Source organism: Melozone crissalis, unplaced genomic scaffold (assembly GCF_028551555.1).
Source record: "Melozone crissalis strain CALT ecotype California unplaced genomic scaffold, PUWL_Pcris_2 ptg000018l_1, whole genome shotgun sequence".
In the NCBI taxonomy this organism is placed as follows: Eukaryota; Metazoa; Chordata; class Aves; order Passeriformes; family Passerellidae; genus Melozone; species Melozone crissalis.
In genome coordinates, this window is record NW_026535796.1 from 3919265 (window position 1) to 3932086 (window position 12822).

General features: G+C 64.0%; 3 protein-coding genes across 4 annotated transcripts; 2 read left to right on the forward strand and 1 right to left on the reverse strand.

Annotated features, from left to right (window-relative positions):
• Positions 1–1472: 1472 nt before the first annotated feature.
• On the reverse strand, positions 1473–2789 carry MED19 (mediator complex subunit 19). The gene is made up of 5 exons (XM_054275937.1): positions 2588–2789; positions 2046–2302; positions 1857–1953; positions 1682–1776; positions 1473–1558 (listed from the first exon to the last, which is right to left on the reverse strand). The coding sequence occupies exons 1-5, from the start codon at positions 2787–2789 to the stop codon at positions 1496–1498; spliced, it is 714 nt and encodes a 237-aa protein (XP_054131912.1). The 3' UTR covers positions 1473–1495.
• A 193-nt stretch (positions 2790–2982) lies between these two features.
• On the forward strand, positions 2983–5177 carry TMX2 (thioredoxin related transmembrane protein 2). 2 transcript variants are annotated; one of them, XM_054275869.1, is made up of 8 exons: positions 2983–3205; positions 3596–3656; positions 3817–3930; positions 4058–4134; positions 4209–4315; positions 4403–4468; positions 4577–4706; positions 4804–5177. In XM_054275869.1, the coding sequence occupies exons 1-8, from the start codon at positions 3017–3019 to the stop codon at positions 4939–4941; spliced, it is 882 nt and encodes a 293-aa protein (XP_054131844.1). In that variant the 5' UTR covers positions 2983–3016; the 3' UTR covers positions 4942–5177. The 2 variants fall into 2 exon arrangements, with proteins under 2 accessions (XP_054131844.1, XP_054131843.1); XM_054275868.1 differs by having other exon boundaries at positions 4403–4706.
• A 528-nt stretch (positions 5178–5705) lies between these two features.
• On the forward strand, positions 5706–6613 carry SELENOH (selenoprotein H). The gene is made up of 4 exons (XM_054276169.1): positions 5706–5959; positions 6034–6179; positions 6252–6365; positions 6440–6613. Exons 1-3 carry the CDS (start codon positions 5808–5810, stop codon positions 6350–6352), a joined length of 399 nt encoding a protein of 132 aa, XP_054132144.1. The 5' UTR covers positions 5706–5807; the 3' UTR covers positions 6353–6365; positions 6440–6613.
• Positions 6614–12822: the final 6209 nt, after the last annotated feature.

Sequence of the window (12822 nt, forward strand, 5' to 3'; positions counted from 1 at the left end):
GGGGCTCGGGGAGGGCTCGGGGCATGGGGGGGGCCGCAGCCCCGGCACCGCCTCGGCTGCGCCAGCCACTTGTGGGCCTTGTGCAATCACCCGCTCGCCTGGCGTGGTAGGAACGGATTGTTTTTAAACCAGAATACTTTTTTTTATTATTATTGTTACGGATTCTATTTTTTTTCTCTTTCCGAGTTACCAGGTGTGTGTATATATAAATATCTATATATATAAATATAAATATTAAAAAAAAAAAAGAAGCAGAAATTATATATCTTACCCAGAGAGAGGAAGAAACTACCCTGCTCAGGGCCTGGGCCCCCCACCCCACCTTGTCCCTGTCCCCAAAGGAGGGACGTGGGGCTGCCTCCTGCACCCACGGAAGGAGCTGTGGTAGGTGCTGGGTGTCACTGTTCCCTCCCTGAAGGGGCCAGGGAGTGCGAGGCACCCACCCTTGGACACTCCCCTCCCTGATCCGTGGTGTCTGCAGCCTCCAGCCCCCTTGGGGGGCCCACGGTGGGGGCAGCACCCCCAGCCTGAGCTGGCACAAAGGCCCCAGCGTCCCCCACCCGCAGTTTTTGCTCTTTGTTCTCTTTGCCCAGGGGCTGTGATCGGGGGGTTGTTGGTTTCGTTGCCTTTTTTCATTTCTGTTAATGATTCCGAGGAGGTTTCTCGCTGTCGCAGGGGTTGTTTTTATTTCCGCTCGCTCGGGGGAGAGGCAGGTGCATCCCCGGAAAGCAATATTTTCTCATCACATGCCAAAAAAACGCAGCCAAGGAGCCCCGTGCTCCCTGTCCCCAAAGCCCTGCCGGCACTACCGGACTCTTTCTCTACGGCAATAGCTCCCGTGGCCCCGCACAGCCACGCCAGGGTTTTTTATTATTATCAGCCATTTTAAAAACAAGGAATAAAAGGATATTTAATGAGCCACCCCGGGGCCGTGCGTGTGCTTTGTTTGGTGTCCAGGGATGGAGCAGCCCCTCCAGGGCTCCTGATCCTCAGGGTCTCGGCCTTCCCCCCCATCCCGAGGGAGAGAGAGAAGGGCGTCTGGTAAGAGCTGAGCCTGGCTCACTTTTGGGGAGGCTCCGACTTGAGGCAAACTCTGCTACCAGAGAAGGTAAGGATTTTCCAGGCATGGGAAAAGAGGCTCCAGGGGAGGTGTCCTGGGTGCTGGTGAGGTTTGGGATCCAAAGGAGGGCACCCTGCACACTCCAGGGACACTTTGGTTCGGGCTCCACCGTGACAGCCGAGGGTCACAGCAGCCACGGCCACCAGCCCCTCCTCAGAGCAGACTTTGAAAGGTGACTAAAAAAGAGGCTTTGATGCTCCAGGTTCTTCAGGTACAAAAGCCCGAGGTCAGCACCCACAGAGTCCGTGCCCCTGGTCCTGGGGGGCTGCAGGGGTGTCCTCTTAGCTGGGGGGACAGGCCAGCCCCAGTGTCCCTGGGGTCAGCCGGGGCTGTTCCCATGGGCCGGGGGATCCCCAGGGCGTCGCCGGCGTGGCCTCACCGTAAGCTGCTGCTGGCCTGGGAGCTGCCCACCCCCGGGTGCTCCGGGCTGTGCCGGTTCTGCGGAGGAAGGACAGACAGAGCCTGTGAGAGCTGCTGGCCAGCAGCCCCTTGGGGACGGCCACTCACAGAGCCCCTCGGAGGTCCAGGGGCTGGGCACCGCACCCCAGCCTTGACACTCACCTTCTTTTTCTTCTTCTCTTTCTTCTTCCTCTTCCGCTCTGGATCCTCCTCTTTTTTCTTCTTTTTCTTCTTGTGGTCGGAGTCCGAGGGGGTTTCTGGAGAAGCAGAAGCGCCGGATGAGCCGATGCTCTGCCGGTGCTGAAGGGGAGCAGGGGGGCGGCTGTGGCAGCCTTACCTGGGGGGACGGGGTCCTGCGTGCGGCTCTGTTTGTGCTTGTGCTTGTTCTTCTTCTTAGGCGGCTGGATGTGCATCAGCCGGCACTGCTCGGGCAGCTGCGGAGAAAAGGGGCTGGTCAGGCCACACCGGGTACCTCCCACCCCCCCGGGTGCCTCCCACCCCCGCGGCTCCAGGCCCCGGGGCTCACCGGGCCGGCGTGCAGGCGGAAGCCGGTCAGCATAGCCCCCGTGAGCGGGGTGAAGGAGCTGCCACAGATGGGCGGCTTCTCGATGAGCGAGCGCAGGCTGCTACTGTCGTGGGAGCCGGGCAGGTCGATCATGCCGGGCAGGTCGGGGAGGAAGTTGCTGAGCTTCTCCTTCACCTTCTTCCCGCAGAACTTGTTGTAGGCGTGCTCCAGGTTGTAGTGTGTGATCAGGTTGGTGCTGCCCGTCAGCTCCGTCGTGCCTGTGCGGCCGCGGGAAGAGTTGGGAAGGGGGAAACGCCCCGACGACACTCCTGGCCCCTCTGCCCGGCTGAGCCTGGGCTCCGGGACCCCCTGCACCCCCCGAGCACCGCGATCCCGGTCCCGGGGTCCCCCCCGCCGCCCACTTCCCCACCGGACCGCGCGTTGCGTGACCCCGCCCCCGCAGCCTCATTGGCTCCTGGCGCTGTCAGTTCCCTCCACGGCCGCGATTCTCCGCGCTGATTGGCCGAGCGCGGCACCCGCCCCGCCCCGCGGCCCGCCCGCACCTGGCAGCTCCCGCAGCAGGTAGAAGGGGCCGGCGGCGGCCTTGCGGGCCGCGTCCTCGCCCGGCGGCGGCGCGGCGGCTGAGGCAGCGGGCTGCGGTGCGGCTCCGGCGCCGGGAGCCTTGGCGGGCCCGAATCCGAGCGCGGCGGCGGCGGCGGCGGGCGGCGGCTCCGCCGCGCCGAACAGCGCCGAGAAGTTCTCCATATTCCCGGCGTGCCCCGCGCGGGGCAGCCCCGCCCCGCCATTGGCCGAGCACCGCCCCTACACCGGCCTGCCTCCCGTTGCTATGGGAGACTCGTCCCAGCCTTCTGATTGGTCGCTGCTCTCTCTCCTCTCATTGGCCTGAGCCGCACAGGAGTGGCTGCCTCGCAGCTCCCCATTGGCCGGCGCGGGGAGGCCCCGCCCCCGGCAGTGAGCGGGGCGGAGGGAAGATGGCGGTGGTGGCGCCACTGCTGGCGCTGCTGTGGGGGCTGCCCGGGCTCTGCCGATGGCTCGCCCAGCCCTACTACCCGCTCTCCGCGCTGCTCGCCGCCGCTTTCCTGCTCGTGCGCAAGGTCCCGCCGCTCTGCCGTGGGCTGCCCTCGCAGCGGGAGGATGGTAACCCGTGTGACTTTGACTGGGTGAGGCGGCGCGGCCTGTCCTCGGGCCTGTCCCCGCATCCCTGGGCTCTCCCCGGACCTGTCCCTACACCCTCACCCCTGTCTTGGCTCCCCTCCTGCTCTCACAGCATTCCGGCCTTGGTGAGGGAGGAGATGCCCGGTAGCCCCTGGCGTTGCTCTGCGGTGTTCCCCTGCAGCCGAGAGCCTCCAGGCACTGGTCGATGCCATTGCCGCAGGGCAGCCCGTCTGCTCGCTGGTCTCCCCCGGGAGGGATGGGGGCTCTGGGCTCAGGCAGGGCCTTGGGGCCAGTAGGGCCTGGCATGGTCACAGTTCCCTGCGTGATGCCAGGCCAGGCATGGCTCCAGGGTGTCCTGGGCGCTTCCAGCTCATGCTGTCCCTTCTCTGTGCCAGAGGGAGGTGGAGATCCTCATGTTTCTCAGCGCCATTGTCATGATGAAGAACCGGCGCTCCAGTGAGTCAGGGGACTTGGGGGGCTGGGGCTGCTTGTGGGGTCTCCTCCAAGGAGATGAGTGGGGGTGTGTCTGGAGGACAAGATCCAGCCCTCCCTGAAGTTACCCCCAACCTTCTGGGGGCATCTGGTACCATCCCTTATTCCTGTCTCCACATCACAGTCACCGTGGAGCAGCACATCGGGAACATCTTCATGTTCAGCAAAGTGGCCAACGCCATCCTGTTCTTCCGCCTCGACATCCGCATGGGGCTGCTCTACCTCACGCTCTGCATAGGTGAGCCTGCACGTCTTCCTGCCTTGTCCTGGCTCCCCCTCGTTGCTCTGGGCTGGAGGAGCTCTGTCCCAGGCCCAGCCTGGCCCTCCTGGCACTGGGGGCTCAGGAATGACTGCTGTCATTCCAGTGTTCCTGATGACCTGCAAGCCACCCCTTTACATGGGCCCTGAGTACATCAAGTACTTCAGTGACAAGACCATCGATGTGAGTATCTCCCCAGCCCTGGGGCTTTTGGGGGGCTCTGCCCACCCCCACTAAGCCCATGCCCCCTGTGGCAGGAGGAGCTGGAGAAGGACAAGCGGGTGACGTGGATCGTTGAGTTCTTTGCCAACTGGTCCAGTGAGTGCCAGTCCTTTGCCCCCATCTTCGCTGACCTCTCTCTCAAGTGAGTGGCACCCCCTGGAATCTTGGTGGGTAACGGGGCCTGTGGTCCCCTGCATCCCTCACAGCCATGTGTCCCCATCCTGCCCAGGTACAACTGCTCAGGACTCCAGTTTGGGAAGGTGGATGTTGGCCGGTACACGGACGTCAGCACCAGGTGTGGGGAGTGCAGCCTGGGCAAGCAGGGCTCGCTCTGGGGCAGTCCCTGTGACCCCCCAGCCCCCTCAGGCTGCCCGAGGGTCACTGTGGCCTTGTCCTCACACAGGTACAAGGTCAGCACCTCGCCTCTCACCAAGCAGCTGCCCACCCTCATCCTCTTCCAGGGTGGGACAGAGATCATGCGGCGGCCGCAGATCGACAAGAAGGGCCGGGCTGTGTCCTGGACCTTCTCTGAGGTGCGTGGGAACCTCCAGCCCTCTGCTCCCCTGCCCAGCCTGTGCCTGGGAAGAAGGGGGAGGTCCCAGGGGTGCTGATGCTGCCTCTTGGCCACAGGAGAATGTGATCCGGGAGTTCAACCTCAACGAGCTCTACCAGAAGGCCAAGAAGCAGCAGAAGCCGCGGGAGGAGGGGCCTGAGGAGCCCCCAGCCGTGCCGGCGGCTGCGCCTCAGGAGACCAAGAAGGACAAGTAGAAGCTGCCCTGTACTGTCGCCCTTCACTGTGTCACCATCAGCCTGGTGGCAGCGGCCCCGCGGGCCTGCCCAGCCCTGCCCGGAGCCGCTCTCCGAGGGAACTTGTCCCGGCTGAGCCCCGGGAACGCAGCGGTGCCCCCCGGCCCCGTGCGGGCAGGGCGGTAGGAGGGGCCCCGCCTCGGTTAACGCTCGCTCTCATCCATCGCTGACAATAAACGGTCCGTGCCGTGCCTGTGTCCCGTGTCCGTGTCCGTGTCGCCGGTCCCGGGCCGCGTATGGGGGCGGGGCCCTGCGGAGCCCGCGCGCTCTGATTGGCTGGGGCGGCGCGGGCGGAACCGGAGCCCACCGGGGGGCTCCGGGGCGCTTTCCGGCCCCGCCCCTTCCGGCCCCGCCTCCCCCGGCGGCGCGCGCTCCTGGCACGTGCCAGCGGCAGGTAGGAGGCGGCGCGGCCGCCCCAGCCCCGCTTCTGTTCCCCCCCCCCATCCCGCCCCCTTCCCCGGGGACCGGCGGCTGTCCCCCCCTTTCCTCGGGGCCCGGCGGCTGTCCCCCCTCCTTCCCCGGGGCCCGGCGGCTGTCCTCCACCCCTTCCCCGGGGCCCCGCTTCCCCACTCTCCCCAGCCGCACGCCGCGCCGCCAGCCCTGCGCAGCCGCTTCCCGCTCTCCCCAGCAGGATCCCGGCGGGTCCCCCATTGCCCCCAGTGGAGCACGGCCGGGGACTGGCCCTCTCCCACAGCAGTGTCCCCACAGGGACCCAGCTTTCACTCCCCTGACAGCGGGGTACATGAGATCTCTTCCCACCCCAGAGCGGCGTTCCTGGAGCCCCCTTCCTGCTCCGGCGTAGGCTCCACCGCCTCGGCTCTCCCAGGATGGCTCCCCGCGGGAGGAAGCGCGGAGCCCGGCAGCCAGCGGCGGCCGAGGCACCGGAGACGGCGGGAGCCCCGCAGAAGCGCGCGCGGGCCCAGGCCCAAGATGAGGGCAGCCCCGGGGACACCGGCCCCCGTGTGGTCATCGAGCACTGGTGAGCGGCCGCGGTGCCGAGGGTGGTGCGGGCCCTGGGGTGCCCGCGGGTCGCTGAGCGCCGTGTCCCCGCAGCAAGAGCTGACGCGTGTTCGGGCGGAACGCGGCCGCGGTGAGCGCCGCCCTGCGCGGGGCCATGGCCCAGCTGCCCGTGGACATCAACCCCCGGCCGCCGCGCAGGAACAGCTTCGAGGTGTCCCTGGTGAAGGAGGACGGCAGCAGTAAGTGCTGGGCTGGGGGCGGCGGGGCCTCCCTGGCACCCCTGATCCCATAAATCTCCTTTGTCTCTGCAGCCGTGGAGCTGTGGAGCGGTATCGGGAAGGGGCCCCCCCGCAAGCTGAAGTTTCCCCAGCCAGAGACCGTGGTGGAAGCCCTGAAGAGCAACATTGCATAGAGACATTGGCCAGGTGGGCGGGGATAGGATTGGGACTGGGATGGGGTTGGGATGGGACAGCAGGGACCAACTTCCTTCTCTCCACAGCCGAGCCAGGACCAGTGCAGGCGGCATGAGCATCCATGAAGAGGCGAGACCAAGTGGGGGGCGCCTGCCAGCCCCAGTCCCGTCCCTGATGCTGCAGCTCTGCCACTGCCAGACCCCCGGCTCCCTCCACACCCCGTTGTCCCCCCAATCTTCAATAAAGTTCAGTACTCCAAAGCATAGCTCCAACACTTTATTCCAAGGACATACAGCCCAAGGGGTGCAGGCACTGGTGGGTGGTGGGAGAGGCAGTGCCACCCCCCTAGGTGAGTATATCCACCTCCTCTTCTGACTCAGATGAGGGACTGGGCCAAAGGCAGACTGTGCCAGGGGGCAGGAACAGCTCCCCTGTCCCCACATCCACCTCCTCCTCCTCCTTGCCGTCACTTCCTGGGGTCCCTGGGGGTGCTGCCTGCTGGCAGCCCTGTGGGGACACAGGGGAGTCCCCACGCTGCTGCGTCCCGTTTGCACTGGGGGGCTGCCGGGGTGGGGAGCACTCGCTCACCTGCTCCCGTGCATCCTCATCCTGGGGGGGCTGTGCTTCTGTCGCCCCCACATCCCCCGCCAGCACTGGTGGAGGCACAGGGGGGGGCTGCGCCTCCCGCACCACCTCCCAGCACCCCCAGCGCTCCACCTTCCGCAGCCTCATCCGCCCGATGGGGCTGGGCTGTGAGGGCTCCACAGACTGTGGCTGCCTCTGGGGGGACACCCCAGAGCTGGCACTGCCAGGCTCAGCTGTGTTAGGTGCCACCACGGGGGAGACTTCCTGAGTGGAGTGCAGGCAGGAGCGGTCGAGCTGCCGCTGGGGTCCCAGCCTCACCAGGCGTCCTCCCCAGAGCTGCAGTGACTCGAGCTCGGTGACACGGAGGCGGCGGGCGGCCGCCAGCACCTCGTGCACCTCCTCCTGCGTGACCTCCAGCTCGGCAGTGTAGAAGAAGCGCACCAGCTTGCGCAGCACCCCGATCTTCAGCCCCGCCAGCTCCAGCACCACCCTGCAACCCTGGGGGGGCAGCTCCCGGCCCAGTTGCTCCATGAAGAAGGGGCTGCAGACGGAGAGAACACTGCAGTGGGCCACCACTGCCTCGCCTGCAAAGCAACAGTGGCTGTTACTGCCCTGCAGCCCTTCCTGCTCACGCCAGTGTTTCCTAGGGGGGTTGCAGAGACCCTGCCCGCAGTTCCCTCGGCGGTGCTGCCCGCTCACCTTCAGCCCACAGGACCACATCGCAGAAGACGTCGGCTCGCTGCTGCTGCTGGTGGAGGTGCTGGAAGGCGGTGCGCAGCAGGCGGGTGCTGCGGTACAGCAGCTGCGGCGAGGCTGTGGGAGACCCCATGGCCGTCCTGCAGGGACACACAGCGCCGTGCTGGGCACGCGGGGACCAGGGCCTGCCTGCTCTCTTTGGGCCGTCACAATGGTTTGGGGCTGGGATGTGGCGGGACCGATGTTTGCAGAGCCCCGTGTGTCCACGCCCTGTCCCCGCGCTGTCCCCGCGCTGCTCCCGCACTGTCCCGGTATCCGCCCCGGCCCCGGCGCCCCGACCTCCGCGCGTCCGCCAGGGGGCGCCACAGCGGGCGCCGTGAGGCCGCCGCAGCCTGAAGCGCCCCGGGCCCGGCCCCGCCGCCCCCCCAGGCCCGCCCGTACCTGCCGAGGGGGGCGCGGGCCGCCGCCGAATCGCCCCGAGGGTGAGTGCCGAGCTCACGGCGTGGACGCGGGGGGCGGTGACCGGGATCAGGGCCCTGCGCGCCCTCGCTTCGCGCCCGCGGCCTCACGTGGCGCGGCGGCCTCGGCCCACCCATTGTCCCGCCCGCCGGCAATGGCGCTCCGGCCGCCAATGGCGGCGCGGCGGGAACGGTGTGGCGGCGGTGGCGGGGAGCGCGCTGGGGCGGCACCGGACGGCACCGGGAGCGCTGCTCGGCGCAGACCCGCCTGCTGTGACCGACCCCTTCCCGCAGCCCTTCCTCAGCCGCGGTGCCCCCGCTCTGCCCAGGCGCTGGAGGCACCGCTCGGGTTTTGCCGTGTGATGGCGGCTGCGCTGAGGGCAGCCTGGGTGCCCCTCATCCCTCCCTCATCCGCATCGGGCCACGGACACGACAGCCAGGCCAGGGCTGCCTGTGGTCACTGCAGTGGTGGCACCGAAGAACACGAGGTCGATAATGGGGAAGGTGCTGTCTGGAGCAGCTCCGGGTTCGAGGGCTCAGAGCCCCGCGATGCACCTTGGTTTGGATTTTCAGGCTCCACTGTGCCCTCTCGTGTGAGGATCGGTGTTTTCGTGCCCCAGGCTCCTGAAGGGGAGGATTGATGGCCCTTTTGAAGGCATCCTTCAAGCAGGCAATGCTGCCCACTTAGTTTGAAAGTATTTTGTCACTTTATAAAGCACCCATTGTACAAACATCTGCGTCAGTCACTCCACATACACGAACAAAGATTATAATCCATCCCCATCGCCTGGAGACTGTGGCTGTTCCTACAAACAACCCAAGTGGGTGGAAGTTTCAGGAGCTGCAGAAGGACAGGAGCCTAAATGTCGCCATAGATTTTAAATCTACAAAGTCTTCAAATGTGGTCTTGCAGAGGGATTTTCATCTGGTTGGACATGTGAGGGTGGTTTTTCTTCTCTGTTTTTGCAAAATGGACACAAACCAAGGAGGAAAGTGGCTGGTGCCAGGCCTGGGCCAGCGGCCTTTGAGGTCACTGGCAGTCTGTCACTGCCCCCGGGTGGCTTGGAGCCCAGCCCGGAATACCAAGGGATGCAGCAAAACAAGTAATTTCATATCAAAGTGCTATCATATGCTCATAAAAATAGAAGGAAAATAGAGATGTTTCCTCCCCCACTCCTTGCAATCCTTTGGAATTACAATGATCGGAGCTGTCGCCTGGAAAGCCTGACCTCACTGGGAGTGCCTGGATGCAGATGCCATGCAGTGCCCTGTGACAGTGAGTGGGACCACAGTGGGACAGGGGCACGCACATTCCAGCGAGCAGGGCTGGGGTGCTGGGGTTTCAATGTTCCAGCACTAAACCCTGCCAGGGAAAGCCCCCACTCCACTGTACCCCAACAGCTGCAGCGCTGCTTCCCCTCCCCACCAGTGGCCTTGTCTGCCCTTAAAATTGACTGATACTCGAACTGGCAACCGAGCAACCACTCCCATTGTAGGTACACAAAAGAGGCCTTTTATGAGTGTCATTTTCACTAGTATCCAAAGTCAAATAATGTAGAGTGGAAAATTCACCAGCAGCCTTTGGTCCCTCTCTCTAAACTCCATTTCTGCTACCAGATTTTCCTGGAAAAAAGTATGGGATTGCAGTTTTCACTGCAAAACGTGTCAGACCCTGAATCCTTCTGTCCACCTTCAGGTGCTCAGAGGCTGCAGACCTGCAGCACACCTGGTGTCCTTGGCCATTGGCTCATGGCTGGGCACAACCCTGGGTGACTCAGAAGGTTGGGAATGTCCAGCAGGGCTTATCTCCTGGTGGGATTCACTGCAGAGGGGAAGGCAAGGCCCAAACTGTGCTGGCTGTTCAAGCTCCCTCTGCTATTGATAGGAGGAGAGGCCTCCTCACAGAACAAATCTTGTCTTTCCAGTGTCTCCCAAGCCCTCAAATCAGCAGTTTCTGAGCCAGTTTCTGTAAGAGAAGGGAAATTCCCATCTCAAGTCTCATAGCCAGGATAATTTTCAGCTATGTTGCCTTTGCCTGTGTTGCAGGACAGGACCTGCCTCTGAGTCCCTGCTCTCCAGAGGGACCTTGGACCCTGCACAGCGGCAAAAGGGACGGATGAAGGCAAGATCTGAGGCTGGGAGAGAGGAAGGAGAGACGGTAAGTGGCAATAGATCCTTGCGGGGATGGGAGGGAGGGAGGGAGGGAGGGAGATTTCTGTGCATGCTTCAGTCAAGTGTACATTTGGACAAAAGATGTACCAGGAATTTGACAGTCTGAGGGCATGATAGGATGCAGCCAGGCTGAAAGCAGGATGGTCTGTGGGCATGGGAGAGCCCAACATGGTGGGAAGCTGATGGGAAGCAAGGACAACACCAAGCACATGGAGCTGCACTGGGAAGGCGTCAGGGTGGGCTCTGGGCTTGCTTTGTGGCCTGGCATCTTCCACTTGGAGCTGGAAAGCTCCTTCAGGCCCCGCTTCCCTCCTTCTCCCCCTTCGAGAGTGCCTTCACCCCCCTGGTGCCGCACTTCCCCTCCTGCGGGGAGGGACAGCGACCTGTCGGGATTCCCATAGGAAAGGGGCTGCGGAAGGGCCTTGTTATCCTGACCTGGAACAATGCAGGCCATCCCCTGAGCTGCCTCCGTGGACCTGGAGACGGCAGCCTCCCCTTCCTGCTGCCCTCGGCCGCCGGGAGCTCGGGCCTGCCTTGTAAACAAATTGTCTTGCTCTGTTCCGGTGGCAGCTGCACTTCTGGGCGTCTCATCTGGGAAAGGCATCAGCTGTAGAATGAAAGGGGATGTGCAAGATGTTATTACAAGCAATTACTGTAAAAGAAGGGGAACTTTCCCATGCTAGGAACACATCTCTCTTCTTCCCAGAACGCAGTGGGACAGGCTCCTCTGCCCCAGGAGTTATAGTGGAACAAGAGTGTGATCTGCTGCAGAGTGAGCTGAAGCTGCAGGATCAGGGTCCAGCCTGCCTTCCAAAGTCAGCATGTGCTACCGGGTGTTCCAGCTGTCAGGGCAGGGCTGGGGCAGGGCCAGTGCCTGGATAAACCCTGTGCAGCTCCATCCTGGGGACAGGAGGCACTCTCCCAGCGTCAGAGCCGTGTTTGTTAGAGCACCTTGAGTCTTTGAGAAGGGCAGAGGGAGGGTGTGACTGTGCTGGGACCATGCATGAACCTCTGAGACCCTGCTGCCCCAACTGCCCAGGCAGAGGCCTTGAAGGATGTGTCATTGGTGCTGGGATGGAGGAGCAAAGTGTTTCTGATGCTTTTTCCCTTAGGGAGAGCTGTCCCTTGGGAGGTGTCAGGTGAGCGAGGACTCTTCCTCCCAGAAGGAATTTTGAGAGCACCTCTTCTCCCTCCTTGTCCCTGAGACTCAGGGGATGGACCCACCTTCCTTTTTGTGTGGGCCAAGAGGAAGGGTGGGCAGACAGGGATTATTTCTAATCTGGGAGCTGTTCTCACTCGAGACACAAGGCTGAGAGGGGGCCCAGCTTGCTCGTTTTGGGTGACAACGAGGATGAAGGGATGCAGAGAGAAGGTCTCACTCGCCTGCTGTGGAATGGAGATACCCTCTCCTCCCTGGGAGATGTGGACCAGCTCTCCCTCTGCTGCCAGCTGCTTGGATGGTCTATTTTACAAACCAAACAGCAGGGAGGGTTTGGGGGTCCCACGCCCAGATCATCTCCCTAGATGTGCCCTTTGTATGCATCAAATCCCATTTCGCCTCATTGCACCTTTCTGCACCACCTTTACCGATCCCCACTGAGCTCGGGATCACGTCCTTCACACCTCCATCCTCAGGCTGTTATCACATCCTCCCTGCCTCCCAGTGCATATTTACCCCAGGAATCACCTGTCCCACCCAAAACCGTCCCCAGCTCTTTTCCTCTATCATTATCTCACTAAGAGTTTGGCAGGCAGGAGCAGGCAGAGCTCTCCCCGGTGCCTGACCAGGGACGAGGCAGAAAACCTTCGGGGGACCTGGACTTCTCCCAGGTGAGCAGCCTGGAACACGCGATGGGCTGAGCTGGCGTTACTTCCTTGCCTCCCAGGGAACGGGAACCCTTTCACCATTGAGGATGAGCTGGGGTCCCACCTGCTCCCTAGAGCCAGAGGGGACCGGGTGACCTCCCAGGGACGTACTGCAGCCCATCCTGCCACGGAATCTTGCTCCTGGGCAAGTTCCACCCTGGACAGGGTAACCTGTTTTCCCGCCGCTCCAGAGGGACCGGCCGGAGGAGGCTCTACTCCGGGGGTGTCCCAGAGGGCCCCTTGCCGCACCATGCCGGGGCAGACCGGACCTTGACGAGGAGCTGATCTGCTCCCGGGAGCCATGGCCCCCACGTGGAGCCCATCTGAGGGTAGACCCCGGTTTGGAGCACATGCACCGCTGGGGCACATTCCATTGGGCTGGAGCACGCGGAGAACGCACCGTCCCCGGGCCAGACCCCACCGGGACATCCGCCCCGGCCCCGCCCCGGTCCCGCCCGTCCTTGTCGCGCTGCTGACGCCGGGGGCGGCCCCGCTCCCGCCCCGCCCCGCCCGCCGGACCAACTTCCATTTTAGGTGCGGGAGCGGCGCGGGCGCACGGCGGGACCCGACCGATCCCGCGCTCCGCACACACCGCCCCGCGCCGCCCGGCGGGACCCGGCCTGACCCGCGCCGCCGCCGCACCGGGCGCCCGCCTCGCCTCTCGCCTCGCCGCCGCGGCGGGACCCGCGGAG